Here is a 27,329-nt window from a genome sequence, read left to right as displayed (position 1 = left end):
CGCGCTGTGACGTCGCGCGTCGCCGCGGTCGGCAGGGAGGGCGTTCCGCCGCGTGCGGCGGGGAGCTCCCTTAGCGGCGCGCGAGCGCCGGCCTTCCGCCGCTCCCTCTCGCTCGCTCCCTCTCCCGGCCATGGCACGGCGCACGAGGCCCGAGGTGGAGCGGTACGTCGCCTCCGTGCAGGCCGCCTCCTCCTCTCCCAGAGCGGTGAGTGCTGCGGCCCGGCCGGCGCCGCCGGCGGCGCTCCCTCGGCCTTCCCCGGGCCGCGGTGGGGGCCGCTCCCCGCCCGCCCCGTCCCTCCGCCCCTCCCGCGGGTGCCGGGCCCGAGGGCGGGCTCCTCCGGCGGGGAGTCGAAGCCGAGGGAGGCTGCCGGCGGGCGGGCGCGGAGTCGCCTCCTCGGAAACGCGGTTCGCCGCAGCTGCGCGCCTCGGAAAGCCGCTGAGCCCTCGGCGGCTTCGGAAGGAGCCCGGCGGCGGGGCGGAGTTCGGCTCCCTCCCGTTCCGTGGGCACGGTCCCCGGGCTTCCGGCCTTCCCTCTCTCGAGGAGCCGGAATAGGGAACGCGTGCCGTTCGGCTTTGGGCTCGTTTGGCCGCTGTGCGGCTGCTGTTGCCGTGGGTGCGACGGCGTTGTGAAACGCCGGCAGGAAGAGAGGGAGAGGCGGGGGGAAATAGCTCTGCTGCCTGCGTTGGTGGCTGGGCAGCCGGGTGATCCCCTGCTCTCTGGAACGACTGGCTGTGGAGCGCGGTCGGTGATGGAAGTAGCTGCTGGTCTTCCTGTTGCGTTGATTTTGGAGAGGAGGGTTGTGCGAGGCTGCCGGCGTTTCTTTTGAAGTTCCTTTCCAGCCCCGTTTACGAGGAGGCGGGGCAGGCGAGAGAGGAAGGTGACAGAAGCATGGACAGGAGGAGCTTGATTTGTGGCATTTGTTTTCTTCTGCAACGTAGATAGGTTGCAAGAGAAACAGCTTGTATGTAGCTGACCCCATTCTCCTCTCTTTAGTCGGAAGTGTGCTTGTGAAAAGTAACAAGTGTGAGGACTTGCTTTGCTACTAACCTCAGTTTCGCTTTGGTAGCCTTTGCCAGTTACTGGGAAGAAATGTTATTTTCTTACTCCTGTGTCTTTCAAAAACAAAGCCCAGAGTACAAGGAGTGAACTGGAGCTGATAGCTGTGAAGACACTTTTGGAAGTATTATGCACCCCTGGAAAGAAGGGTCTCCCTACTCAATTACTTCAAAAGTACTGTATATTTAAAATGTACCTTTTGTTTTTTTTTCTTCAGAGATCGTTAAAAGGATTCTTTTTTGCTAAGCTGTACTTTGAGATAAAAGAATACGAACTTGCTAAGAGGTAATAAACGTTACGTATGTTGTTCTGTTCTTTAAAGTGTGATGGGAAAGCTAAATGAAGTAGAGTGGAGAAATGAAGACCGTTGTCATGCTGTTTTAAGGTAGCAGCAAATGGGAGAATGTGGTGCCATTTAAATCTTCCTAAAACAGCAACTTAAAGCATGGGTAGTTACGTGGTGCTGTAAAAACCCATCCGGTAGAAATGTCTTGTATGCCATCGTGTTACGTCCTTCCTACAGTTCCTGTGAGCTACTGCTTTATTTAATGAAGGCCAGTGCTTGCAGGCAAATATGCAGCATCTGTACGTGTAGCAATAATGTTGTGCCTTACTTGAAGATCTAGATCAAGCCCCTTGAACTAAATACAGCTAACTGTCCTGTGTGACAGATTAAAGTCCCACGTTAGCTGCAAGGTGTGGGGGGACTTGTAATACTGAGGAATACTGATCCTTCTGGTTTTTCTTTCTTTATTTATTTACTCTGTAGATATACATCTATTTATCTCAGTGTCCGAGAGAGAGATCCCAAAGCTCACAGATCTACGAGGCTCAGGATAACACGGAAAAAGCTTTTGGGTGTTACAAGGTAAGCGCCTCACTCACCTCCCTGATGTCCTGCTTTATTCCTTTGTAAATGGACTTGATCTTTGTGCTTCCTGCTCTGATAGTCTTCTTCCCGCTGCCCTTTGGACTAAGAATATGTGAGCCCTGTAGAATTCTGCAGTAGGGATTATGGTGACAGCAGTAATCCGGCTGCTGCTGAAAGACTGGACTGAGAGTGTTTTTCAGTTGCATTGTTTGTTTTCTTGTTAGCGGTGGGCTTTTTGTTTGTTTGTTTCCTCAGAGGTAGAGGGAACGGGGCAAATACAGTTCCGATTAGGTAAGCATATAAATGTGAACTTCACAGTCTGTGTTTCATTATTCGGGCACCGGGGAGGGAGAGGATACACACAAAAGTCTTGTTGCCAGCACAGTGACTGAGTGCCATCAGCCTTTGTGACTTAATTCTGTTTTCCGGAAGCCTCCGTATTAGGTTAGGCTAGAGATACCCCTGGTCTGGCTGTCTGAGTAGAGCAGCAGCGGGTGGTAGAGGAGCTGGTTTTGACATTGTTTCTCTTACGGTGTTCTGAATTCCAGCAGTTGTCTGGGTGTTACAAACCAATGGTGGCCTTTCAAAAGGGAGGCTTTTCTTAAAGTAGTGAGAAAGTATTTATTGATAGTTCTAATTTGACTTGCTGGGTCTGTTTAATGGGGGACATGTTTGACATGTTTTCTTTCTTGTTCTATGTTGACTGCAAGATCAAGTTACTAGTAACCTTTTTTCTTATGTGTATGCATGGGGAAAACCAGCGTTCTGTGGAGCTGAATCCAATACAGAAAGATCTTGTACTGAAGATTGCAGAGTTACTATGCAGTAACGACATCGCTGATGGAAGAGCAGAGTACTGGGTTGAGAAAGCTGCCAGGCTCTTCCCTGGGAATCCTGCTGCTTACAGATTGAAGGTAAATTCCAGCTTCTGATCTCTGTTCTGTGCCTAGAAGAAACTTCAGTTGCGTCAAGCGATGGGAAAACCATGGTAGTAATATTATCCAAGAGGTCAAGATTAGATAGGTTATGTATTGTCTCTATTACATGACTACACTGCTTTCTAGTTTTTTTTAATTTGAGTTGAAAACTGTCAAGTGTAGGAGATGCTGTTATTCCCTAATACTGTGTAAATGCTTTCAGTCATACAATCTCACTTTTGTACAGGTGTTAGTTTTCTGGAGCACAACTGCAATGAAATTGAAGTCTTGAGAGGCTTGTGCTTTGGGATTTTTTGTGTGGTTATGTTATTTTATTTTATTTTTTTAGACAAGCTGTTCTGTATTGACGTGTGGCATCTTTGAACCAGATGGTTTGACAGTCTTAACTTAGCATCTAACTTAGCATCTACAAGATGCAAACTCTAAAGCTTTGGGTTTTGGTTTTGTTTTTTTTTTTTCCCTCACTTCTAAAATGTTTGTCAAACTCTCTGTAGCACCTACCAGCTTTCCAGAGCAGTTTGAGTAATGTAGTCTGTAATGGCAATGAGAAAACAGTCAGGTAATGTAGTTGCTGAAGAGGCTCTCGTAGAGAATGAAATTTCAACGTGTTGCCTTCGTATGTGATAGGAGCAGTTACTGGAACGTAAAGGCGAAGATGGCTGGAATCAGCTCTTTGATATGACTCAAACCGAGCTCTATGCGAGACCAGACGATCCCTACCTTAACATCAGACTGGTTGCTCTCTACCGTTCAAATAATAGATTAAGAGATGCTGTGCTTCATTGTCAGGAGGCGGAGAGGAAAATACCTGTAGACTCCAGCTTGGAGTGGTGTTTGTGTGTCGTAAAGACATTTGAGGTATTTAATCATGTTTTGATCCTGTCATAATCTCCCATGTCCTTGAAACCGGTGTTATTCTCTTAGTATCGTTACAATGGCAGCTAATTCTCAAGTGGCTTAACTCCTTTAAATGTAATGTCTGCGGAAACAATGATTTATTTAGGATTTTCTTAAGCCTTAAAGAGTTGTTTAGTTTCTAGCTGAGGTACTAAGTTAGATACAGCAGCTCCATCAGGGAGGGAATTGCTGAGGCAAATAGTTCCTGGAATTTTGCTGCTGAAGAATACGTTAACATCTCACCTGGGAAACTGGATTATGTAGCAAGATGTTCTGGAGAAACTCTTGCCTTCATAGAAGGATGGCGGTTCCTCATTCTGTGATGAACTTTATTCTTTAGGAATATCTTGAATCAGTACGAGACTTGGAGGCTGATTAAAAAAAAAAAAAAAAAAATTGGAGAGCTGTCAAGAAGGATCATCTGCTGGCCTATTCTAGCTTGGTTAAAATGACGCTTGCTTCTAGAGATGTTCGAGAAAGCAGAGGGGCCCTTGAAAGGTACTCTTTTAACTGTTTTGCTTATTTAAAAAAAGAAGAAAAAAAAAGGAAAAAATTGAATATTTTTCTGGGTCACCGAACTTCTAGCAGGCATCATTTTCAGTGAGTAGCTGTTTTATGGATGGAAGAGGAGTTCCTCTGTACTAACTGCAAAGAGCAAATGTTGCTAGGCTTGATCCGCAAGCTGTGTCTGAGCTAAAGGCCTCAGAGAAGACTCAGTGATAGGGGTCTAGTATAAATCCTGGGAGACCAGGACTTGGTTGAAAATGAATCTTTTCTATGTTCCAGTTTTGATCGTGTGCTTCACTCTGTGAAGCTGTGTGCGAATGGACCTGATGAGCTGTCTCGTACCTTCCTTGAAATGAAAGGACACTTCTACATGCACGCTGGCACTTTCCTGCTGAAAACGGCCCAGAACAACGAGGCACAATGGAGAGATGCATGTGAACTCGCAGCATTGTGTTGTCTGAAAAGTTTCCACGTAAGTCACTGTTCAGTTTGTGCCTGTAATTGTTGCAGTTCTTGAATGCTCTCACTGTACGCGCACTGAACGCCTGCATTCCAAAAACTAACTACTGTTTTTAAGGCTGTCTCCTGGCCAAATCTTACCCTTCCATACTTGTTTAAAAGATTTCAAGTATTGTGAAGAAAATCTCATCTGTTTCACTTGTCAGAAGTAAAATGACTCGTAAGGGCTAATGAGTGTGTTTCCTGTAGACTATTCCCTTCTCTGTAGTGCAGCTAAAATAACTAATATTAAGGTTAGTGGTATGGGGGGGAGGGGAATGACCTGAGTAGCTCTCACATACTAATTGTGTAAGCAGCAGAGCTTGATCAAGCTTAATTCTTTGCTTTATGGAATAAAATCAGCTTTCCCTTTTGCACAAGTGCTTGCGTTCAAAACATCGCTTTCTCTTGTGCGCTCTTACAGCTATTTGCAATTGTTCAGTTACTCACCTTGTGTCCTTTTCAGGAAAGAAACAAGCTTGTTTCCTAACTTTTAAGACTAAATGAGGGTGAGTTGTTTTTTGTTGAGAAGAAGCTGTAGCAATTCTTTTCTTTCTTTGCCAGATTCCTAAACCAAAGTCAAAACTAATAAGAGGAGATCGTGCTGGGCAAGATGCGCTGGAAATGTTGGCCTGTGACCGAAAAAGCCAGTCTGGTAATAAAAACTAAGAATTATAAATGTTCCGTAGTTCCATTTTATGAGCAGTTAATGTCAGAGTTAATGGCTTGTTAAAGAGCACACTTGGCGTCTTGGAACATGCTATCAAACGTTCTGTATTTTGGCTACGTATGAAATACAAAAGAGCGGTTTGATCCTGACACGTAACGGGCTTTTTCTTTTTATCTCCAGGACATTAAGATAGAATTTAACTTTCAGTGTCTCCTAGTCTGCTGGTTTCTGCCTACTAATATACTATTTGTAAGCATTGCTAGTCCCAAGTATAAAAGAAAATATTGCTCCTTTCCTGTCACTTTTGTTCCCTTCTTTGTTCCAACAGGTTTGGTTTGGTGCATTTTTTTAAAAATTTTTTTGGTGAAGCCGAGGTAGTTGTTTTCAGTCTTCACTATCCTGTGGGCTCTAGATGAAAACAAAGAAAACACCAGGCATCAGGCTGAATTGTTCCTGAATAGATGAGACTGACAGCTACTTATTTTGAAGACAATTGCAGTGTCATTATAATAAAAATACACAGTAATTCTGGAGAACTGGATTTGAAAATGCCTTGGGAATGCTGTCAGCCCATATGCTAAAAGGGTGACTTAATTATAGGGAGAGTGTAAGTTAGAAATTTGTATTTGTAAATTTGATTTGTAAATATCATAAGGGGAAATCTAGATTCCCAGCCTAAAGCAGCAGGAACAGCCCACTGCATCAAATATTGTAGTCCTTGTTTAAGTTGAGTGTTCTTATGTGACATTACGTTTTTCTAGGTCATATGTTGCTGAACTTAAGCCACGGCAAGGAAGACTTCTTGAAAGAGATTGTGGAAGCTTGCAAACAGAAGTGGTTTATTTACATTGTTTGAAGGCCTGTTTGGGAGTGGAGCTTCTAAAGAGAGGTCTTTTCTCAGCACAGATGATATGGGAGATGTCAGTCCCCAAGCACCAGAGCAGGGAGAACTGAGTAAATACAATATTGGTAAGAGATGCTACTTAAACTCAACGTAAGCATGACTCTGTATTAGAGGTTCTTCTACAAGTGCTTCATCTGCAACAAAAGACAAGTATCTGTAATAGCTGCTTGTGGTTGCCCTAATCAGAGGGTGCTTTGCAAGAAGTTTCACTTTCAGCTGTAGCTGAGGGGCAGTATCATCATGCCAGGTTCTGAAGAATTTCTCACATGCTTCCTGCTTCCACACTGTTGTCTTCTGGTCTGCTCTGACTCATTTCCAATTGAAGCTGGAAAGTGCTTGTATGCTGGTGAGTGCTGATAGGAAGGCCCACATTATTTATGTGTAATCTATGAACACGGGTGACAGGCATAAAAATGAAATAATTCCAGGATGAATTGTGAACTAATGATATCTTCCCATTTTTTAGGCTTAACTTGATGATGAAGTCTGGCTTTGAATTTGAGTGTAACAGGAGTAGAATGATACCTTTCCTAACGAGGACGCTTCTTGCAACCCTTGTTTTTGCATAGGTGCTGTTTGGATGCACAGTGGTAGTCTCCAGCACCTTGCATGGCTTGGCTTGCAGTGGAATTCCATGTCTGTGTTATTCCCGCTGCGCAGATCATTACAACAACTCTTTCACTTGCCCCAAGAGACATCGAGACTGGAAACAGATGCTCCTGAGTCCATTTGCCTGTTGGACCTTGAAGTAAGCAAGCTTCCTAAGTTCTTAAATGCATTTAAATGCCTGTTTTTTGCTACCTAATACCTTCTGTTTGTTTGTTTTCACCAAAACAGGTTTTTTTACTCGGGCTGGTGTTCACTAGCAACTTAGAACTGCAAGAGAAGTTTAATACTCAGCGTGGCACACATCAACCTCTGTTCTTACCATTGCTGCTGTGCAAACAGTTCTGTACTGAGAAGCAAAGATCCTGGTGGGATGCTGTTTGTGCTCTTATGCAGAAAAAAACAAAGTAAGGCTTCTTCAGTTTGGAAATATTGGAACCAACCTTCTAGATGGCTTCTGAATTGATTCCCATAGGTTGCGTAAAACTAGTTCCTTTTGTTTGACGTCCTTTAAATGTTAAATGTTTTTTGCTGTAGGGGTGTGAGATGCTGAAGAACTTTATAAAAATGGGCTTTACATTTCTGACAGTGCATTTGTAAAGAAGAGCTAGCTTAGGACTGAAGCTGCTTGTTATGTTCATCAAACAAATGACGTGTGAACAGATGAAAAAGGGAATACTAATTGAGGAATATTTCTTTTGATATTCAGAGCAGACTCAGCAACCAAACTGAAGCTTCTTGTACAGCACGGATTAAGTACTGTGTGAGCCCTGGAGAAACACGGCCTTCAGCCTGCCTTAATTATACATTGGGCAAGAAGTCTGCAAAAAACAGTACGTTAAGATTATCTGTAAATAAGTATCATCTGTTTTTCTCTAATTTTGCAAACTTAATAGACTAAATAAAATCAGATGAGAATGTAGTATTGAGAACTGCTGCTACTAATTTTGATGGGATGTCATGCAAGGCAGTTGCTCTAGTCAAATACTCTTACCTCACTACTCTCAACTGCATCAGAGAAGAATAAGTATGAATAACACTCTATTTAAATATTCTGCGATAGTTTGAATTTCTCTTTCTTCAACAGGGCGTTAGCCTTAACTCCCACGACCAGAAAGAATATATTGGAAGAAGCGTCTACTACTGGAAGAAAATTTTGCTTAGCTTGAGAACTATCAAAAAGCACAGAAGTATTCCCGAACCTGCGTATCCTCTCTTCAGACATTTCCATAGTGTGGACATCCAGGTACTGATGGATTATTCAAAGATGAGAGTAAGAGGGGTTGTATGTCACAGGCTTACATATGAATTGTTAGCTGGTTGGTTTGTTTTTTGTTTCAGTTGACTTTGTGTGTTGATGGGTTGTGGTTGGTTTTATTTTTTTTGTTTTTTTGTTTTTGTCATTGTACTGCTACTACTGAGATTTGGTAGTATCTTTCTGTTGAACTTCTGAGTTTTAAAACTCTGATTGGAAGATACTGAACTGCCTTAGTACCTCCTCCTATTTGATTACTGTATGGGAACTGCTGAGTCACGGCCTGAACCTCTGATTAATCACCTGAGGTGAGCAATGAGTCAGCCCTGGGAGCACAGGTGAAAGCAATTCACCTGTGCTGCAGGAAGGGGTGGAGCCTGGCTCCACCTCTCCTAGACCCATTTAAGAGCTGACTACAAGTGGGGAAGGATCTCTCTCTCTCTCTCTTCAGAAGATCCACTCCACTGGAGTTTCCTGAGTGAGCCCACGATATGGGTCAGCAAGTGGAAGCTTTAACGGTAAACAACTTGAGTCACTATATTCGATGCAGAACAGTTGATCTTTTTGTTCTGGTAAGTACTTTGTGACCCAAGCATTGAACTTCACTTACCAGGCTACCTCTTAACTCAGTGAAGAGAACTGCTATAAACACCTGCTTAAACTGAGTTCAAGAGTAAAACTTTGTTGCCTACAAACTCTGATTTGGTACTCAGATATGGGAAGTAATCCTGAGGATTGTGCGTGCAGAAAGTTGTGCTTTCTTCAGCTTAGCTACTTTGTTCTGGGTTTATTTCTAGCTTCAGGGAACAGTCTCAGTTTCGTAAAGCATAGGAAGATCATAGGTTATTGCAGCACTTAACTCATCTTTTTTTTGTGTGTGTCTCAGACCTTGAACATGCTTTTAAATAGCAGAGGAGCGTAGGGATCATTCCTTAGGTTTCCTCCAAATACCGATGTAATACGTTTACATGCTCTTAATTGAAACACTGTCTTTAATAGAATGAAATATGGGAAATGAAACGTAATAGTTCCAGTGTAAATGTATCATCTCACTGCTGGCCTGCTGGAAGCTATGAAACAGGTACAGTGTCAGATGGTTATCGGAGAGCACAAAATCTTCATGAAGCTCCTTTAAGGGGTAAGTTGATGCTGAATTTTTAATTGAACACTTAGCTAAACGGAGTAAGACTTCTTAAAATGTTTCTGCAGTGTTCTGAGATGAATGAGTAAAACTGGTCCCTTGGGAAAGTTCACTCAAGTCAGTAATCACAAAAACTGGATATAAACTCTTTTCTTGGTGTTCCTTTTCAGTTGCTACCTCTGGCCCATCTGTTCACTGTAGCCAGTCACCTGCTTGTAACTCGCAGTCTCTTCAAAGAACTGCTGCAACCAGTGTAGCACCAACAAAGGTGAGGACATACGAATCTGCTCAAGCCATTTCTACTGATGTGTTGAACTGGTTTTGATTCTGTGTGTAGCAGGATATAACTGCGGTTCCCTAGAGAGCGTTTACTAAACTTGAGGTCTGCTGGAGACAGGCAGAAAGTTCCGTAATCAGCTAAGCTTTGGGATATTGGGTTTGGGAGAAACAGCCAGCAAAGCATGTTTTTAACCTGCTAACATATGTCCTCTGCTCGTTGTCTGCAATGTTCTTTTCCCCAAAATAGTATGGGGGCTTTTTTTTTTTTTTTTTTAATACTAAAGAAAAATGAGTCTATTCAGCTTACGCTTCTCCCCAGTCTGTGTTTTCAGATACCACTCAAGTTTTGAACGTATGATTTTAGTTTAAACTGATTAGAGTTGAAATGTAATTTTACGGTACGCCTTGCTATTAAGAGTACATGTTGCATGGGCTTTAGCACCCTAATCCCTTTTCCTCCTTTTCCACAAGGAAGTAACGGTGCTTTTTCTTTAGGCACCTGTCTGTGGCATGGATGGACTTGCACCTCAGCAGCGTAGATACGCTCATCAACAAGCAATCCGCACGCCACCTCTGCGAAACACTTGTGCTGCTGTGTTTCCTCGAGACACGTATGGCGCACCTTTGCATTTTGATGCTCCATCTGCTGGAATCATTTTGCCTCGTGGTGGTGGTGATCGCTACAACTACAGCCTTCCACAGGCAAGCACAAATCCACCACTGCCTGAACCAGGCTATTTCACAAAACGTGTGGTTTTAAAACCTCTAGAATCCAGTGTTAGTGTCGCACAGGACAAATTGGGATCTGCCTTTGCTAAAAAGGAAGGCCAGTGGAACTGTGACATCTGTTTAGTAAGAAATGAACCCACTGCCCCAAAATGTGTTACTTGCCAGAATACAAGCAAAACTAATTCAGAAGTATCTCTTCAAGAATTTTCCTTGAAACTTGAAGGGAAAACACCAGCATGTACCTCTCAGAATCTTGCAGATGGTGAAGCAAAGCCTGCAGAGGAAGGATGTAATTTTTCAATGTGGATGCCTCTCGGTGGATTTAAATTTGGTATACAGGAGTCCAGTAAAAATACCGCTAAGAAAGATGATCCATCCAAAGAGCGTAAAACTGATTTGACAAACATGGATGAAAAAGACAAAAACGAACTGCCTTCAAGTAGTGGAGTTACACTCCAGTCTCAAGAAACAGCAGACAGGGACAAGAGTGAGCACACCCGTGAGAAAGGCACGTTGGTAACATCTCATGTTTCTTGTACGAATGCAGCCAAAGCATCTCCTTGTGGTAACAACGCTGTAGCTGTGCTGGAGGAAGCTACCAGGGTGAGAAGCGACCTCGGCCATGGTGGTGATGCTTCTGATGCCACCGTAGAAGCTTTAGAGGTATCAAGCACCTCTGAAACACCAGCAAAAACGGAGGTTTCTGCTCCGAAGTTTGTATTTAGATCTGAATCTGTCAGGAGCGTTTTCAGTAACAAAGAGACATTCCCGTTTGGGAATACTTCAGCCCCCGGCTCCCTCTTTGGATTCAGCTTGAATCGTCCAAGAAAGAGCGATGAAGGAACTTCAGCATCTCGGAAAGCAGAGCAGGAAAAAGCGGGAGTAGCTGAACCCCCCAAAAGCTGTAGTGCTGCTCAGAAACCTTGGGAGAGCGAGGCATCCCAGCCGGCTCCTTCGGCACAGGGTGGGCCCTCCAACTTCTCGTTTAAAATCCTGGAGAAAGGTGAGTGTTAATTGAACCAGTAATTTATTCAAGTGTGCAGCTCATTAGTCAGTCACTTGTTAATGCTGGTCATTGTGTATTACTTCTTCTGTCTTAATAGTATGTCGTTTCTTTCAGTTCTAATGCACGTCTGTGAATCTTCAAATCCTAGACTTTCAACTTGAGTAAATATGAAGTTGTAGTTCTTTGCACGTAAGAACAGAAGCGTGCCTTATGCAGGACTCAGTGCAACTCTGTAGTGAGAAAGGGAGTTGCGGGTAGGATTTTGGAATCTGTCCGAGGCGTCAGAGTTGATCTTAGTGTTGCTTTTTTTGTAGGGAAGGAGTTTGGTACTGCTAGAACCAGGAGATGCTAATATTGTTTAAACAACGAGGCGTTGTTTAAAATGTCAGGGTGAAGTGCTGACAGTGCATTTTTTGTGTTGAGCTGGCAGTTATTGTGTTCAAGGCCTCGCTCTGACTGGTAACCTACGAGAACAGCAGTTGTGCTTAAGCTTCAACTCGAATTATCCCTTCAACTAGGAGGCATCCTTCTTGTCTGCTTCCATTCCTTTCCAGTAACTTCACATCTGTCGCTTGAGCCTTTGTTTGTCATGGTTTTTCTTCTTGTACTTCCCAGAAGTGTTGTGAAATAAGCTCTATTCAGTCTCTGGTTAATACCATCTGGAGTTCCAAATGCTCAAAGTTCATCGGTAGCACACGCTGCTGCTGACTGCTTTCTGTTTCTTACTTTCTTTTTCAGTCCTTGGTTTTGCTTTTCCTCTGTAGATGATACCCATATGGCTCTTCTCTGTAGCTGTATTTTGTTTGGCGTATGGCCATCAATAATTCTTGTAACAACATGAAAATGCTGACCTGTTCTTGGTCTGAGACTTGAATTTCAAAAGGAAAGTGTATAGTGCTACTAGAACCAACAGACAACATTTACAATATGTTTACGATATTTAAATTGAGAAAAACTCTCATCTTCCATTTGGCCAGTCACTCTTTCTGAGGCTGTGAGTGTCTGTGTACTAACAAAAGGTGGCACGTATTGAGCTTCCAGAAATATAAGTAAATGTCAAAGGAAGCTAGTATTTGTAGTGGCAGTTGCAAGATTGAAGTCTTCATTATTGCATGGAGGTTCTTTGATAGCAGCAGAAAACCCAAGTGTGATGGATTTACAGTTCCTTGGTTATCCTGAATGAGTGTCTTTTTACATAATGATGTTATTTCAAAAGCTCTAAATTTAAGATGTTCTGAATATCGTTAGGTTACTTTATAACGTATGTGCCAAAAATGATCACGATATTTAGCTGTCTTATCAGCTGTTTTCCACTAATTTTTGTGCTTTGCAGCAGGCCCCCCAGTCAAACGTGAATGTGTTACTGCTTGGGAAACTAAATCTTCTGAGCAGAATGCTAACGGAGAAACTCCACAGGTCCCTTCTACGTCTGTCTGTGGCTTTAGTAGCAGTGCGGAGGATGCCAGTCCAGAAGGCTCTCAGAAAGAAGTAAAAACTCAAAGAAAAAGTACGAGTCAAGTCTTTACGAAAGTTTAGGCAATAAATTTGCAGTATTATTCTTAGACTATTTTCACTTAGTGAGAAATAAAGCGTCCGGCAGATTAGAAACTACTTGGCTTGTTTGACTGTGTCTCAAGTCTGTTCTGGCACTGGAACTATGGTACTACTAAAAACTTAAGTTTCTCCGGGAGAGAAAGGAAACAGCTTTGCCTCCTAAAGTAGAAACAGCTTTGGCTAGTAGAATTCCTCCTAGCAGGTATGTAAGAGTTAAGTGATTTCAGAGCTGTTTCCAAGGGAAATGGTGCTTGTTTTGGAATCGTACTGCTTCAAAGGTACTTCAGTCTCTTGTTGAGTCAAAGCTGTGTGTGTTTTAAGAGTGATGAAGAATGTCTGAAACCTTCCAACAACAATTCTTGTTTGTTTTTTTGTTTTTCCCCAGTTGTTCACTTCCCTTAATCCCTGTTAGTTAGCTGTTCTGAAACATTAGTAGCACTATAGGAAAGTTGGAGACTGAGAACTTACTATCATGTTTTTACTGTACTGCTGTTGTAAATAAATGAAGAAATTTATCAATTTCTGGAAGGGAGGGAGGGGAGAGAGAAAATGTGGCTTTTTTGGAGGGAGTCATTATTCTTAGTGTCCAGACTTAATGTAGTTTGAAGTTTGTATCTTAGGCTCTTATGGCTTATTTGCTTACTGTTTTATTAATCGTACTGACTCAGTCTCTACAAGTAAGGAAGAATTCCATACTCCATCAACCAGTGAAGCAACAGCAACAGTATTTGTGCAGTCAGCTGCCAGCAGCGGAGAAGCAGAATCCACAGAAACTGCTCGCGTGTCAGAGAATTTACCAGGAGGTGGTGATACAGCTTTTTAGGAAGTAGAACAACTTGCTTGAAGAAGCCTGATGTAGCTTTGTAAGGCTTAACTCAGTTGTTCATGTCTGGATTTCGTGTTTAACCTTAGTATGCCTAATAAGAGGAGAAGCTTGCAATGACTGTAGTCTTCTAGTTTGGCTTCCTGTAAAGAATAGAACTTAATTGCAGGTTAGTATAATGACTAAGCAAGACTGATGGAGCACAAAAAAACAGTATGTAGTGTCCTTTAATTGGAACAGTTAATCTGATGAAGTCTGCAAAATGTTGTCTTCCTCTTTCTGCAATATCTTGTCTGCCTTTCCTCATCCGTTAATCATATTACGACGTCTGTTGTTTTCTTTCTTGCCTTGCCTGCTCTTTTTCTCCTTCAGAAATGCTTGTCTGTCACATGTTTCTCCAGTTCTTTCAAGCTTTTCTTTAACTGTGGAAGATGTGTTAATTGAAGGATGTTAAAAGGCAGTAATGTGCACATATAAAGTGAGGAGGATATGCAGCTGTGAGGCCTCCATTTATTATTTTCAGTTGATTCTTATTCTGATCAAATGCCAGTATTAAGTTACTTAGCAGCCTTCATAAGGGGAACACCTGGAATGCTAACAGTGCTGGGTTATCACTCAGCACATCATTCAGCAGACCTGAAATTTCACTGGGAAATATGCTGGCACACTTGATAGCTTAAAAATGAATTTCAAAGGCTGAAATCTGTTGGGCTCTCTCCTTTTGAGAAGGCAGGGCTGTTCGGTCACTTCAGTGCATGATGAGTATAGAGCTGTGGGTACAAAGCCACTGAAGAAAGGAAAACATCGAATAATTTTGGATTATGATGTCAGAATTGTAACAGTGTTGTTGGTGACAACAACTTCTGGGGAAATCACGCATTACTGTGCTGTGTTTTAGGTGGAGGTAGTCTGGAGAAGAAGATGAAGGAATTCCCTTCAAAGAGAGGGCGAAATTTTACAGTTGGGCCAGAGATGCTGCTCAGTGGAAGGAACGCGGTGTTGGAGAGCTCAGGGTCCTCTTCCATACACAGAAGAAGTGTTACAGGATCCTTATGAGAAGGGACCAAGTTCTTGAGGTGTGTGCAAAGCATGTCATCGCTAAAGAAATGAACTTAGTGCCCTCTGAAACATCAAACAGTGTTTTAATTTGGACAGCTACAGGTGATGCTGGTTAGTCGGTTGAGTGGTTTTTACAGTTCTTTTCAGTATCTTCTGTAGTTTGTTTGGCTTTGTTTTACCCTGGAGATTATACAGAACAAAAGCTGCTGATCTCTGGCTGCAGTGACTAGAGCTAAGGAAATCTCGGATTTGTTTTCAGATGGTGAAGTGAAAGTAGAGCAATTTGGGGTCAGAGCTAAAGTTCAAGAACTGGCCAATTCTTTTGAGAGGAGATTTGAAGAATGCCAGAAAAGCTTGTCAGAGCTGCAGAAGGGCCACCTCTCTCTGGCAGCGGAGCTGTCAAAGGACACCAACCCTGTTGTTGTGTGTTTTGTTTCTGCCAGTGACGAACCTGTAGGACACACAACCACAGAGCTGCTTTCAAATATTGTCCCTCGAACAGCTGAAAATTTCAGGGCCCTGTGCACAGGGGAGAAAGGCTTGTGGGTTCAAGAATACCACATTTCACAGAATAGTTAGTGACTTCGATGTCAGGTAAGCTTAATGTGAAGGCTTTTCATTGAGAGAAAAAACCCATCTGGGCTGCAGCACTCCATGAATCCTGTCTGAAAGTGGGCTTTTCCAGTTCTTGAATGTGGTGAGAGTAGCTGAAATCAGCAGGGCTGCAGTCAGCAGCGATGCCTCAAGCTTTCCCGACACTTCTAGAGACCATCGCATTTTATTCTTGGAAAGCTATGACTTCATGGGAATGCCACAGACTTGCATGTTAGACTTCGTTTTCTTCATACCTGTTATCTGCCTGATCACTTCTCTTTGGCAGCTGTTGGATCTGTAGGCTCTTCAGAGCCGGGTGTCAGCCTTTGGCAGCAGCAGGAGGCGGAGCTCCTGACGTATTGCAGGCAGCGTTTGCGCTGCTCAGGGCCTTGGCTGCAGCGTGCGTGCAGAGAACAGCGTGAGTGTTTGGCATGGCTGTGCAGCAGAGAATATGAAATGGTATTTTCTCGCTTCCTCAGTGCCTCCCAGCACAGGACTCTGTGGTAGATCAGAAATTGGTGTGCGTGTTGGATTTGCTGTTTAGCAAGTGCATTCTCCTGCTGTATCTCTGTGTGTCTTTGTATTCTACTGTACTTTGACTGCAGGAGTTTTCTCGCAGGAGGGTCAGGGCCATCCAAACTCAGTTCTGTTGTGCTTTGAGTATGGAGCTCTTTCAAGCCTTGATTCTAGGCCTAGTGGAGTAGAAGCCAACACTGTGTGAACAACAGTTGAAAAGTGTCCTTTTCTAGAAGAGGAGCAAGGCAAAAATGGTGATGTAATTCTAGCGATTCAGTTGCAGGCTTCTTTTAACTTTGTGTAGCATGGCATTTTACATCCTGTTACTGTGTTTCCTACAGGTGAGTTCGTTATTGGTTGCGTTACTAAAGCTGTGAACAACCACTGGAAGTGCTTCTGCTGTGATATCTGCCAACAAGTATTGGCAGGAGTTGGATTCGTCAAGAACGATGGCAGGTGGGTCTTCACCCTTCCTTCTATCACTGATAATGATGAAAATGGAATGACAGTTGGGAGGGATGGTTATGGTTCCTAAGGCTTTCCTGCTGAGATGGAGTAACCAAAGTGTCTTTTATGAGAAAAAGGTCTAAGAATGCATCACAAAACTGAGAGTGGATATCTTAAAATGTGTGCATAAAATATTAACTACTTGTCTACTTCGACACCGGATTTCCTGTCAAGTGTGTGTTGTACATGATGATGTTTCAGGATGAGTAGGATACACTGTGGTAGACACTTAAAAACAAATCAGATGCAGAAGTTTTGTCATTTTTAAATAGGTTTTTATTTTCCCAACATGGGTTCCCCAATTTGAGTCCAGTTTATCACCTTTTTCACTAATAAATGCGCTCATTTCAGTGGGATCCTTCATGGTTTTTTGTTTTTTTTTTTTTAAGTAAACTGTGTAGCCATTGATTTCATGCTTTTAATGCAATACACGTGGTTATGTAGAGAGTTAGGGCCCGTTTTGCCATCCAGCTTCCAATCTAAATTTCTGAAGAGGCTGAGGGTAAAGCATGGGAGTGGGGCAATTTGCAGCACAGGGTGGTACCATAGGAAATCAGCTTATATTTTTCTTTCTCTGATGTTTGATATCACGGGGAAAATGCAGAGGAGTGCATTTTTCTTTCCTTCAATTACATTTAAGTAAATCTAAAAGAAACCTGTGCTAAGAGAGCCAGAATGTAAGCCAGGCATGACTACAGCTTTCTAACCTGTTTGAGACAAGCTCCGTAGCTATTTTCATAGAGATTTGATGCATCCTACTTAGCAGGCTTTTCTCAGAATCAATCAAGCTTGTTTAAAAAAATAATCATATTGAACTGTCGTATTTGATGCTGCTAAAGACATTATTATAGTATAAATCCTGTTACTGAAACAAGTGCTAAAAATTAAATGATCTCTACGGAAGCTCTGAAGTTGAAATTGTTCTATTCATGCTCTCAATTAATGAAGTTTTGAACAGGAAGGAATTCACTGCTGATGCTCACGAACCGAAAGGAGAATAATTACATGGTTTACCTGCCGTGACAAAATGGGCGTCCCCATCTGTGGAGCACATAGAAGGCCAGTTGAAGGACGTGTGGTGAACGCTGTGGGCAAACAGTGGCACGTGGAGGTAAGCATCAGCTGACACGTTGTCTTTCACAAGTGTAAAGGTTAACGTACTTACCTGGAATATTGCTGATCAGCTTCCATGAAAGGGTTAGAAAAGTGTGCAGCAGTGATCAGCAAATGCATCTCCTAATCCCATTTTCAACCTTGATGTGCCTGATCTTCCACTGAGAAAAGACCTCTGCCTGCGGAGCTAAAATCAGGAGATGTCCCAGGAAGCATTGCGAGGTCCTTGCAGAAGAAAATGTCACCAAGTGAGAAGCAGGATATATGGAAAGGCAGTAAAGTTCTGTGACAAACGTAGTGCTAGTGGGCATTATAACGTTTCTATGGCTTCCAGTTACTTGCCACGTAAGTATCTCTAAAGCAGTTTAGGTGACAGTTCATATTTCAAGTCTCTGTACAAGATTTACTTCTTTATCTTCCATTTAAGTTATAAAGTTAAGCAGTTTAGTCCTTTTGTTGTGAAAATATCCTGTAGCATGTACTTTCTTCACAAGATGCAGTGGTGCTGAAAATGTAGTCTTTGTCATTAATAACGTATCAGAATCACTTCAGTGCATTTTTTTTGTAACTTTTGGGTTGAAATGTTAAAGACAGTAAAAGGAATGTTATTTTAGTGATCTAAAAGTACAAAACAATAGTTGTAATTCTTATTTTCAGGATAGCTGGGCTAATCAGAATCTAGTTGTTCTTCAAGCTTACTGTTGCTTATGTTGAGCTGTTTCAAGCTTTTACAGATGTTTAAATGGGAGCAGCTAATGACACCCAGTTTTCCCAAAGAACATAAAGACGACTTGCCACTCAGGAGTAGTGGTTTAACACAAAGCTTTTGAATGGCGTGGTCTTCCTTACAGCTGCAATTCTAAGATGACTGTGTGTTAAGATAAGCTGCATCAAGCAGCTCTTTCATCCGGTTGCTGAAGACTAACAAAGACTAAATTTGTCAGAGGACAGCACCTAGCATTTAAAGAAGAGGTATATGTAGTTGTACCGTTTCCCTCCAGACTCCCTTGACTGTGCAGTCCAGCACCATAATGGATAGACCTTTATTCTTTGGAAGCCAGGTGCAAGGTGTTGTGTACACATCTCTGCTTGGATAAATAAAGGAGGATTACATTTGGGAGTTCTGCAAATTTGCAGGTGGATCCTAAATTTGTCAGCGATGAAGGGCAGGTGATTGAAGTATGCTGGCATCCCTGCAGACAATAAATGCCATGACATGATTAGCAACAGTATTGCAGTCAGGATAGAGCAAGAACATACACCAGGGAAGAGTTGTGTGTTGAGTGGATGTACAGATGTTCAGCTGGATGTTTACTAAAAATGCGTATGTGACTCTTCATTGCTGGATTTCCAATGCTCAGATGTTCAGGATTAGGGAAGCAGCAAAACAAAACCATATTTGTAGAGGGTGGAGCAGATGTAAAGAAATATTTTCATTTTTAATATCATGAAGACATGTGTCATCTAATTACAAAAGATTCAATTGGAAACCCAAATCAGACTTGCCATCATTCTCCTTTTATTTCATTTTAAATAAAACAGGAAAGCTATTGAGCTACATTTGAGAAATTACCGTCAATAAAATCATTGCTTGAAAACTTTGTTGTTTCTCCTTCCTCTTCAGCTGTTTTGTTTCCACTGCAGTCATGATTGAAGGAGATGGTAAACAGCTAGAGAACTGCTTTCTTAGCTTAGTTACGTTTTGATGAAAGTTCTTTCTAAAAGTGGAAGGAAGGTCCTTTGTTGAATCCCTCACTGCTCCCATTAGACCACAAAGAGGCATTCTCTCTATCAGACATCAGGATAGATGTGATTAGTCAGAGGCCAAATGGGCAGAAGACCTTACAGCAGCTGTTTTGTGATGATGGAAGATGAAACAGGAGCTAAAGAGAAACCTTTTAGTAATAACCAAAGGCCAGAGATGCTGGGAGATGCAGAGGAGGCTTCCTGCCCCACCGGCTTTAAAAAGGGACACATACCGCTGTGAGGGTGACCACATAGGCATCTCCCCAAATGAACTTAGGGATCCATGACCCAGATTTGTAAAATATTTAGATACTGAACAATTTAGGTGGGCTTTGTGAGGGATTATTTTTTATTAAGTGCCTAGCTTCTATTGTTTCAGTTTGGTTCCTGGAGATATTCACCTATCTGTCACAGGCACCTGTCTTTTGAAAACAGAGGCTGATGATAATTGCACAAAACCAGGAAGGGATTGTACCTGGAAAGATCTGTCCTGCAAAGGCATAAGTGCAAGTGTCTTAATTTTGAGGAGGAGAGATTGTTTGGTGGGCTTTTGGGACTGTCATCAATGATGAAATGCCCTAAGGCAAATCATTTCACGTGCGTCATGCCACGTTATTTTGTCCCTAGCTCTACAGCTCCCTCACCTAACACTGTAATACACGTCTTAGCCTCACCTAGGCCAAATCCATTCTCAAAGCGGGAGGAAGCCTCTGGTATACAAAAGGAGCCATAAAGTAGCTCATAGTCATGTGGGTCATGTAGTCATATAGGGTGAGACCTACGTTCCAGAAATGCGCTTTCCCCACACTTGGGGACTGGGCTGGACCTCGGCGGCTGCATTTCCCTCGTCCCCCACCAGGGGGCGCTGCTCCCCATCCAGCTCAGCACGCACCCTGCGCTCACTTCCAGGGGGCGTTCTCAGCAGCGTGCGCCCTTTGCACCGGGCAGCCCGGGCTGCGCTTTACTGACGTGCTGCTCGGCCGCGTTCACAACGTGTGCTCCAGTCAGCCCGCAGGCTGTCGGCTTTTCAGCGTCTATTACACAGCCCAGTGCCGGAGCTGGTGTGCGCTAAAGGCACCTGCAGCTGCCGGGACAGCCTGAAGAAAAGCCTCGGGAGGGGTTTGCACGACCCCAGGTGAGCCGTCAGCCCGGCGCTAAGCGCACAGAAGGGAACGCTGGAAGGGCCGCTAGAGGCAGATGTTGCCTGCTGGGTCCCCGAAGGGAAACTGCGGGCTGCCGGGGAGAGAGAGGGGAGTGGAAGTTCCCCCGATGGAGGCTTCCCATTCAGACACTCCAAAGGAGGAGTTGAAAGCTGCCATCAATCCATGCGTGCAGAGCTGTGGAGCGGGATCATCTCGTGTCTGCCGTGGCCCAGAGGGAGAAACGCACTCCCGGCTGGGCTGCGTTACACAGAGCCAACCGGGCAGCAGAGCACGCTGAGCTCCTCTGCTCACTTCCTCACTGTCCCAGCTGCAACCCCTTCCTGTGCCTCTCGGAGCCCAAGCCGGGCTGCAACACGCCTGGCAACCGCTGCTCCCCTCGTTGCAGCCCGTCTGGCCCAGCAAACCTGCCGTGCTGGGCAGGAGCTGGAGCCGGGACCGGGCTCCCGCCTGGGCTACAGCAGCGCCGGTTCCGCCCCGCCCGGTGCCGCTCCCCGCTGCCCTCCCGCCGCTGCTGGCAGGGGGCAGGAAGCGTGCGCTCCTCTGCACGAGGCACGAAGGGCTCCTACCTCGGGTGCGGAGCAGGCTGCTCCCACCTCCGGTGCAGGCAACCGGGCTCCTGGGAGTCGCTCCTGGGAGAGCAGGGGATGCCGAGTGCCCGCAGCCCGGAGCTGGCCGCAGGACGGCCTTGCTGCACCTCCTGCCGCCGCGGTGCTGCCCGGATGGCTTCCAGCCAGGCTCTGGCCGCTTCGGCACAGCCTCAGGTGCCGGGCAGCAATTCCCACAGCGAGCACGCCCCGAGCCGGCTGCCAGGCCTTGGCAGTTTCACAGCTCGTTCTCGTGGCACATCTGCAGCCGTGGGAGAGAGGGGAGGATGGGGGCTGTGTTTTGTCACGCTAATGAAGCGTCGCTCTCTGCTCCGTCCCTTTGCTTCCTTTGCTGGGGCCATTCGCACATCCTTGCGGTCGCACATCCCCACGTTGCTGTCCTGGCGCTCCTTTAACTCCTCTCACCCGTGAGCAGGTCCCAGAAGAGGCAATCTCCGGCTGCCCTGCTCTCGAGGGCAGCATCTCCCTGCAGCTGGCTCACTTCCTCACTGAGCGCTGCCCATGGCACTCATGGCACGTTTCTCCTCACTGAGCGAGTGACTTCTATTGCTAACAACTTCCTATCCTGCTTTCTCAATTCGGTCTTCTCCGCAAGGCATGAGCATGGTTAAGCTCTCTGTTGTACGAGGGCTGGCAATGCTATAACTCTCGAGGCCCACACATCATCCACTGTGGGGCAGAGAAAGCCCTGGTATGCACCAGGTACATTACAGGTACAGGGACCCGTATGTCTTAAGGAGATGTCCTCCATTTGGGTGAAGGAGCGAGGGTGCTCCCCCAGAGGGTGGATCCACAGCTATAGGCTGTGTGATGCAGATCGGTGTGGGAGCACAACCCTTGAGAGCAGGGTCCCACTTGGGGAGGTATCTCTGAGGTGAAATCTTGCAAGGCACCCTGAGATTGAGGCTATAATGCGCTCGGGAATGTAAGCTTTGTAATACTTTGGAGAAATCATCGCAACAAAAATGCGCTGGGGGGCATTTGCAGTTAGCTGCCAGGAAGGGGCCTGGTAGGATCATGTAACGAGTAAATGTCCAAACTGGTTTTTCATTGTCGTTATCTTTGTGATTGTTAAGTGTTTCTGTTATAAAATTATTGCTTGTGGAATTCCATTTACAATACAAGTGCTCTTGTTGCTGGGAGACATTGGTTATAGCTCGTGCCCAGGGAATTTGGTGTTCCTGTGCCCTGGGGAAGTAGGCAGACTCCATTACCCAGCAACGAGACTTTATAAGTGGCTGCTATCTAGTGTGAATGCTAACCTTTGGATCCAAGGTGTGAGTGGTGTGAACGTGGGAATCGAGTTCAGTTGGATATTTGTTTAACCCTGTATTTGTTATCAGAGCCTTGACCTGTAGTACTGCCCAGGAATTACAGTGGAATAGAGGAAACTGGCATTTTGGTTGGCGTTGTGGACTGGGGTTTAAAGAGGAGTATGTATTTGGTCACAGTAACTTACTAGCTATAAGGTGTGGACTTTGGGGAACAATAAAGAATCAATGAAATTTAGTATGGAGGAACACGGGGAAAGGAAGTTCCCAGGCAAATTCCACCTGAGATATTGCTGGAGAGCCTGGGGGCCCCGTGAGCAAGAAAACTTTAATTAAAAATTGTAATCAATGGTGGTTGGAAGGCGATGACCATTTAGCAGTGAATATTGTTTTTGCGAAGGCAGGAGATGAGATGCTGGGAGCAAATAGCCTTCATCTGCAGAGACCTGGGAAACTTGATATCCCAGTGTTAGCACGGGAAGCCTTAGGAAGGGAGGAGCTGAGAGCAGGGCTCTAGGACCAGAGATCTCCTCAGGAAGAGCTGAAGGGGGAGAGCTGGAAGGGCCCAAGAGGGTTCTGCCCCTGTTGAACGGGAAAGCAGTTAGTGCAAAAAGAGGTGCTGGATTTGGTAACAGATGCAGTAACAGTCAAGGGTAGAGAAGATTAAGCTGAGGAAGGAATTGCAGCAAAGTGTGGAATTTGTAGTAACTGGAGCATCTAATTCGGTGTTAAATACTCCAGTGAGTGGTGAATTTGTAACCGTAAGGGAAGACACTGGCAAAAGTGAGGAAGTTTACTTTCTTAACCCTTAACTTAGTGTAGGTGAACAGGTAGGGATACACAAATGTTTGTAGGTGCCAAATTCACCAAAGCCTTTACTAGGGCGAGATTTATTAGAACAACTGGAATCTTGAAATCAAGTTGAAAGGAAAATTGGAATGTAAGGTACAAGAAGAACAGTTAATGGAGGTGCTTAGTTTAGCATTAATCGCTACCCCTGCTGGGACCAGGATCCCAGACAAAGGAAGTGATCAAGTCTATCCTGGGGTGTGGGTAGTAGAGACCCCAGGAAGAGCTAAGAATGCAGCACCACTAGCAATCGGAATAAAGCAGGGAGCTCGGCCGGTTCGGATTAAACTGTACCCCCTCAGATTCGGAGATGGGAAAGGAATCCAGCCAATAATTGACAGTTTTCAGAAATTCGGGTTGTTACTGGAGTGTGAGCACAAGACTTAAGGGCCATCAATAGAATAGTGTAGGATTTATACCCATTGGTAGCATACCCATACACGCTGCTTCCAAAATTATCAGGTGAATTGGCATGGTTTGCCGTTCTGGACCTAGAAGATGCCATTTTTTGTCCACCATTGAGTCCAGAGAATCAGCTCATGTTTACCTTTGAGTGGGAGAAAACTGATTCAGGAAGAGCAACACAACTTACATGCACAGCACTTTTCCAGAGGTTAAAACAAGCAAACAAACAAACAAAGTCCCACTCTTTTCAGGAACCAACTTGCCAAAGACTGGAGCAATGGGTACGGCCCCAGGACAAGGAACCCTGTCACAGCACATGGATGACCTTCTGATAGCTACCACAACAAAGGAGGTATGCATAGCAAGGACAATTAGTCTACTAAACTTTCTCGGACTTGATGGCTATTGAGTTTCTCCACAGAAAGCCCAGATGGCGTGGCCACAAGTAACCTATTTGGGTTACGAAGTTGCTGCTGGATTCCAAACCCTAGAGAACTACAAGGAAGGAAGCGATTTGCCAGACTGTGGAACCTCAAGCAGCAAAGGCGCTCCGGACTTTCCTAGGGATGACAAGGTGGTGTTGCATATGGATATACAACTATGGAATACTGGTAAAAACTCTCTATGCCCTTTTTAAATCCTATCCAGAGGTCCTCATTCAGGTTGAGGAGGGCAAAGCAGACTAAGGTTTACCTGTGGCAATTAGACACAGACTCTGTTGTTCGTGCAGAACAAAAACTTTTATTGTGTACAGTGGACTTGAACAATATGCTCTTGGTCAAGTGTCTTATGAATTGTGACCCTTTTGCTGCATGCGGCAGTGCTGGATCTTCCATCCTGCCCTGAAGGAGGTGGCACTAGAGCTGGGCTCGTCCCTCTTGTGCCATCCTGTGGCACACAGGCCACTCACCTCTGTCAGCCACCTCAGGTTTGCCACTGGTCAGCTTGACCTTGATAGCATCTGCTCACTCCTGGACGCCTCGTGATCACGTCGAGAGGCTCGGTCTGGCACAGATAGTTACAATCTTTCGGCTTTCTCCCTTCATTCTGCTGAACTTGTTTACATCTCCCAAGGTCTTTTGCTAATCAGAGCAAGAATGTCTTTCTTTTCTCCCGGCGATACACAGAGTAAAGGAAGCAAAATACAGGACCTGGATAAACTAATCGAGGGGGCTTGGAGAGTATTCAGAAACAGAGGACACAGAGGTGCAGGCTTCAAAACAAGATAATAGTTCCCACCTCCCTATTATGGGCCATAATCATGGCTGAGCACAGGAAAACTCACTGGGGAACCGAGACCCTGTATAAATACTTGAGCCAACGGGTTGTGGCTTGGAATTTATACACCACCACTAAGCAGGTAACACAGCAATGTGAGATCTGTTTACAGAGTAATCCTAGAAAACAGGACCCAGGGTGCCCTGGGACAAACAGGGAAGGGAATTTATCCTGGGCAACAATGGTGAATTGATTTCTCTGAACTCCCAAGAAAAGGGGGGTATAGGTATATGCTGGTATTAACAGACACCTCTTCAGGTTGGCCAGAGGCTTTTCCCTTGCAGGACCAACAGGGTGCAGGGAGTAACTAAAGTACTGTTACAAGAGATAATTCCAAGATCTGGGGTTCCAGAACATATCATATCATATCATATCATATCATATCATATCATATCATATACAGCGATCAAGGTGAAAGAGCAAGCTTGTGGAGCTACACGTGAGTTAAGAAGACATCTCAACCCCAGTGGAATATTAAGAAGACTGGACCATTGGAGCTAAGGATTAAGAGACAATAAGTTTAGAATGTGTTTATAGATTGCACTTGCTTTAGCCTGGCGTGAAATCACCTATTCAAATATCACTAGTGGTTAGCCTAAAGCTCACTGATTGTTGGATATGTACAGCCTTACCAAGAGATGGAGGAATGGAAATCCCTCAGTGTGGGATTCCCTCCACCAATTGGACACTATGGGTGGAGCAGGAAGTAGGCGTAGGTGTGCAAATAAAATCACAACAATAGGAAAAAGGACCTAAATTCAGTATACAACTATAGACAGGCCTCAATGTGAGACCCTTCCTGAGAACTAGAAAGGACATTATGAGGAGGATACTTAGTGCTTCAATGGAACAGCGCCTCCTCCAGGGATACTGAGAACCTCTTGGAAAAGGGTGAAGCAGGTAATAACCCCCATATAGACAGGCCCTCTGGGTTCCGTAGTTTTATTGGATGGTTTATTCCTAGACTAGGAGTAAGTGAATCAGAAAAGGCAATTATCAGTATAGCAGCTACATTAGGGAAATCAAGAACTCAACTATGGATGCTATTCTTGGACTGCAGACAGAGGTATCCTCTCTTAGTCAAGTAGTATTGCAGAAAGGAATGGCTCTTGATCTCCTGACGGCCAAAGAAGGAGGGGTGTACGCTGTAATCAATCAAAACTGACGAAACTCAAAGAAAAGAAACAGATGTGCACACTGAACTATGGGAATAAATTCAGGTGATCCACCAAGTTATTTTGGATAACACCTCATTTGGATTTACAGAACTGTGGAGCAGATTAACCAGTTGGTTACCAGGCTTTGCCTGGCTAAAGCAACTCTTCAAGGCTTGTGTAGTCTTACTCTTTCTTGGAATATTCGTATGTGTTGTTACATTGTTTCTTGAGTATGTTTAATGGAAACAGCATTAGATACACTAAAAGATGGAAAGCGGGGCGTTTTTCATAAATCCTGAGGTGAGAATGGTGTCATCTAGCGACGTGACAATTGCTAGATTGTAGAAAAGGGGGGAATTGATGTGGGACTATTTCTTTAGAATTGTTTCGGAATTATGTACTAGGTAAGGAGGTGTAGAGCAGAAAAAGTGACGCAGATGTGGGGAAGTCTCTGGACTCTCAGGACGCGCTAGAGACATAACAGCACACCAATGTGGTTAAAGGCTATTAGTCTGCTTTATTGTTAAGCACTATTTATACATGTTAACAGAGCATTCTGCAAAACACTCCTCAACCGTTCACACAGGTGCTTAGCCAATCAGAGCCGTGAGATGTTCTTTCTTCTTCTGAAGGTGTCCTTGGTTCTCATGCCGCTTATCTTGCTCCGCAGCTGCTGCTCCGTGCAGTTTTTTCTTACATTCCCACACGCAGTCGCTTCGGGGGGGACGTCAGAGGGGGGGTTGACTCACCCTTCCTAGCAGCAGCCTGGAGAAGGGGGAGGTGAGCCGAGGAACGCATCTCTCGCACCGCTCCAGGCACTCGTGCTCACTTAGTGGTTCCTTGCTGTGCCACTACAGCAAGGAATAAGAGCTGCAAGCCACAGTAACTCAGCAGTTGGGGTGGAGAATATTATAACTTCTTGGAACCAGTGAATATCTCCTCCTATACTAAGGGTAATATCAGAATAATCTACACCTCCTTTCTTAGAATCAATCGTAATATCCTCTCCTATTCTTGCATATGTGTAACTTGTCTCCATAAATATCCTTAAACTGTCCTTTTACGGTGTGCATGTTAGGAGAGGCTACTCCCTCAGTACCCAGCGGGTGTGTGCAGTGCTGTAACTCAAAATATACCTGCTTTATAACCACTTTGTGCTTATGGAGTTTGATTTTCCACAAGTCATCCTGTTCAGGCCATGATCTGTGTTCTTCCACACATATGGAAGTTCTGTTTAGCCTTGAGTGAGACAGAAGTGAGAACACTTGGAAGAATCTGGTGAACCATGTCCCAGACTAGACTAGGGTGGGCTTCTTTGTTAGCTTCCTTGT

The 27,329-nt window shown here is 44.5% G+C and overlaps 1 protein-coding gene across 26 annotated transcripts; it reads left to right on the top strand.

The window, feature by feature from the left end:
• On the top strand, positions 1 to 26,714 carry LOC149911946 (uncharacterized). 26 transcript variants are annotated; one of them, XR_016462623.1, is made up of 22 exons: positions 1 to 205; positions 1,275 to 1,342; positions 1,827 to 1,925; positions 2,690 to 2,842; positions 3,494 to 3,724; positions 4,104 to 4,261; positions 4,550 to 4,742; positions 5,333 to 5,423; positions 6,200 to 6,407; positions 6,912 to 7,090; positions 7,180 to 7,355; positions 7,658 to 7,781; positions 8,036 to 8,775; positions 9,203 to 9,341; positions 9,515 to 9,612; positions 10,119 to 11,355; positions 12,692 to 12,865; positions 13,581 to 13,715; positions 14,634 to 14,811; positions 15,238 to 15,388; positions 15,675 to 15,806; positions 16,246 to 16,328. XR_016462623.1 is itself a non-coding variant. In XM_090132937.1 (20 exons), exons 13-19 carry the CDS (start codon positions 8,695 to 8,697, stop codon positions 14,789 to 14,791), a joined length of 2,022 nt encoding a protein of 673 aa, XP_089989063.1. In that variant the 5' UTR covers positions 1 to 205; positions 1,275 to 1,342; positions 1,827 to 1,925; positions 2,690 to 2,842; positions 3,494 to 3,724; positions 4,104 to 4,261; positions 4,550 to 4,742; positions 5,333 to 5,423; positions 6,200 to 6,407; positions 6,912 to 7,090; positions 7,180 to 7,355; positions 7,658 to 7,781; positions 8,036 to 8,694; the 3' UTR covers positions 14,792 to 14,811; positions 16,246 to 16,333. The 26 variants fall into 26 exon arrangements, 13 of the variants coding, with proteins under 13 accessions (XP_089989063.1, XP_089989064.1, XP_089989065.1 ...); XR_016462622.1 differs by lacking the exon at positions 15,675 to 15,806 and having other exon boundaries at positions 16,246 to 16,329; XM_090132937.1 differs by lacking the exons at positions 15,238 to 15,388; positions 15,675 to 15,806 and having other exon boundaries at positions 16,246 to 16,333.
• The last annotated feature ends 615 nt before the right edge of the window (positions 26,715 to 27,329 follow it).

The sequence above is a fragment of the Phasianus colchicus genome, unplaced genomic scaffold (genome assembly GCF_987193195.1).
Source record: "Phasianus colchicus unplaced genomic scaffold, bPhaCol1.hap1.1 HAP1_SCAFFOLD_49, whole genome shotgun sequence".
Lineage (NCBI taxonomy): Eukaryota > Metazoa > Chordata > Aves > Galliformes > Phasianidae > Phasianus > Phasianus colchicus.
The sequence above is the reverse complement of the archived record's forward strand: the minus strand, read 5'-3'. Positions and strand labels throughout refer to the sequence as shown.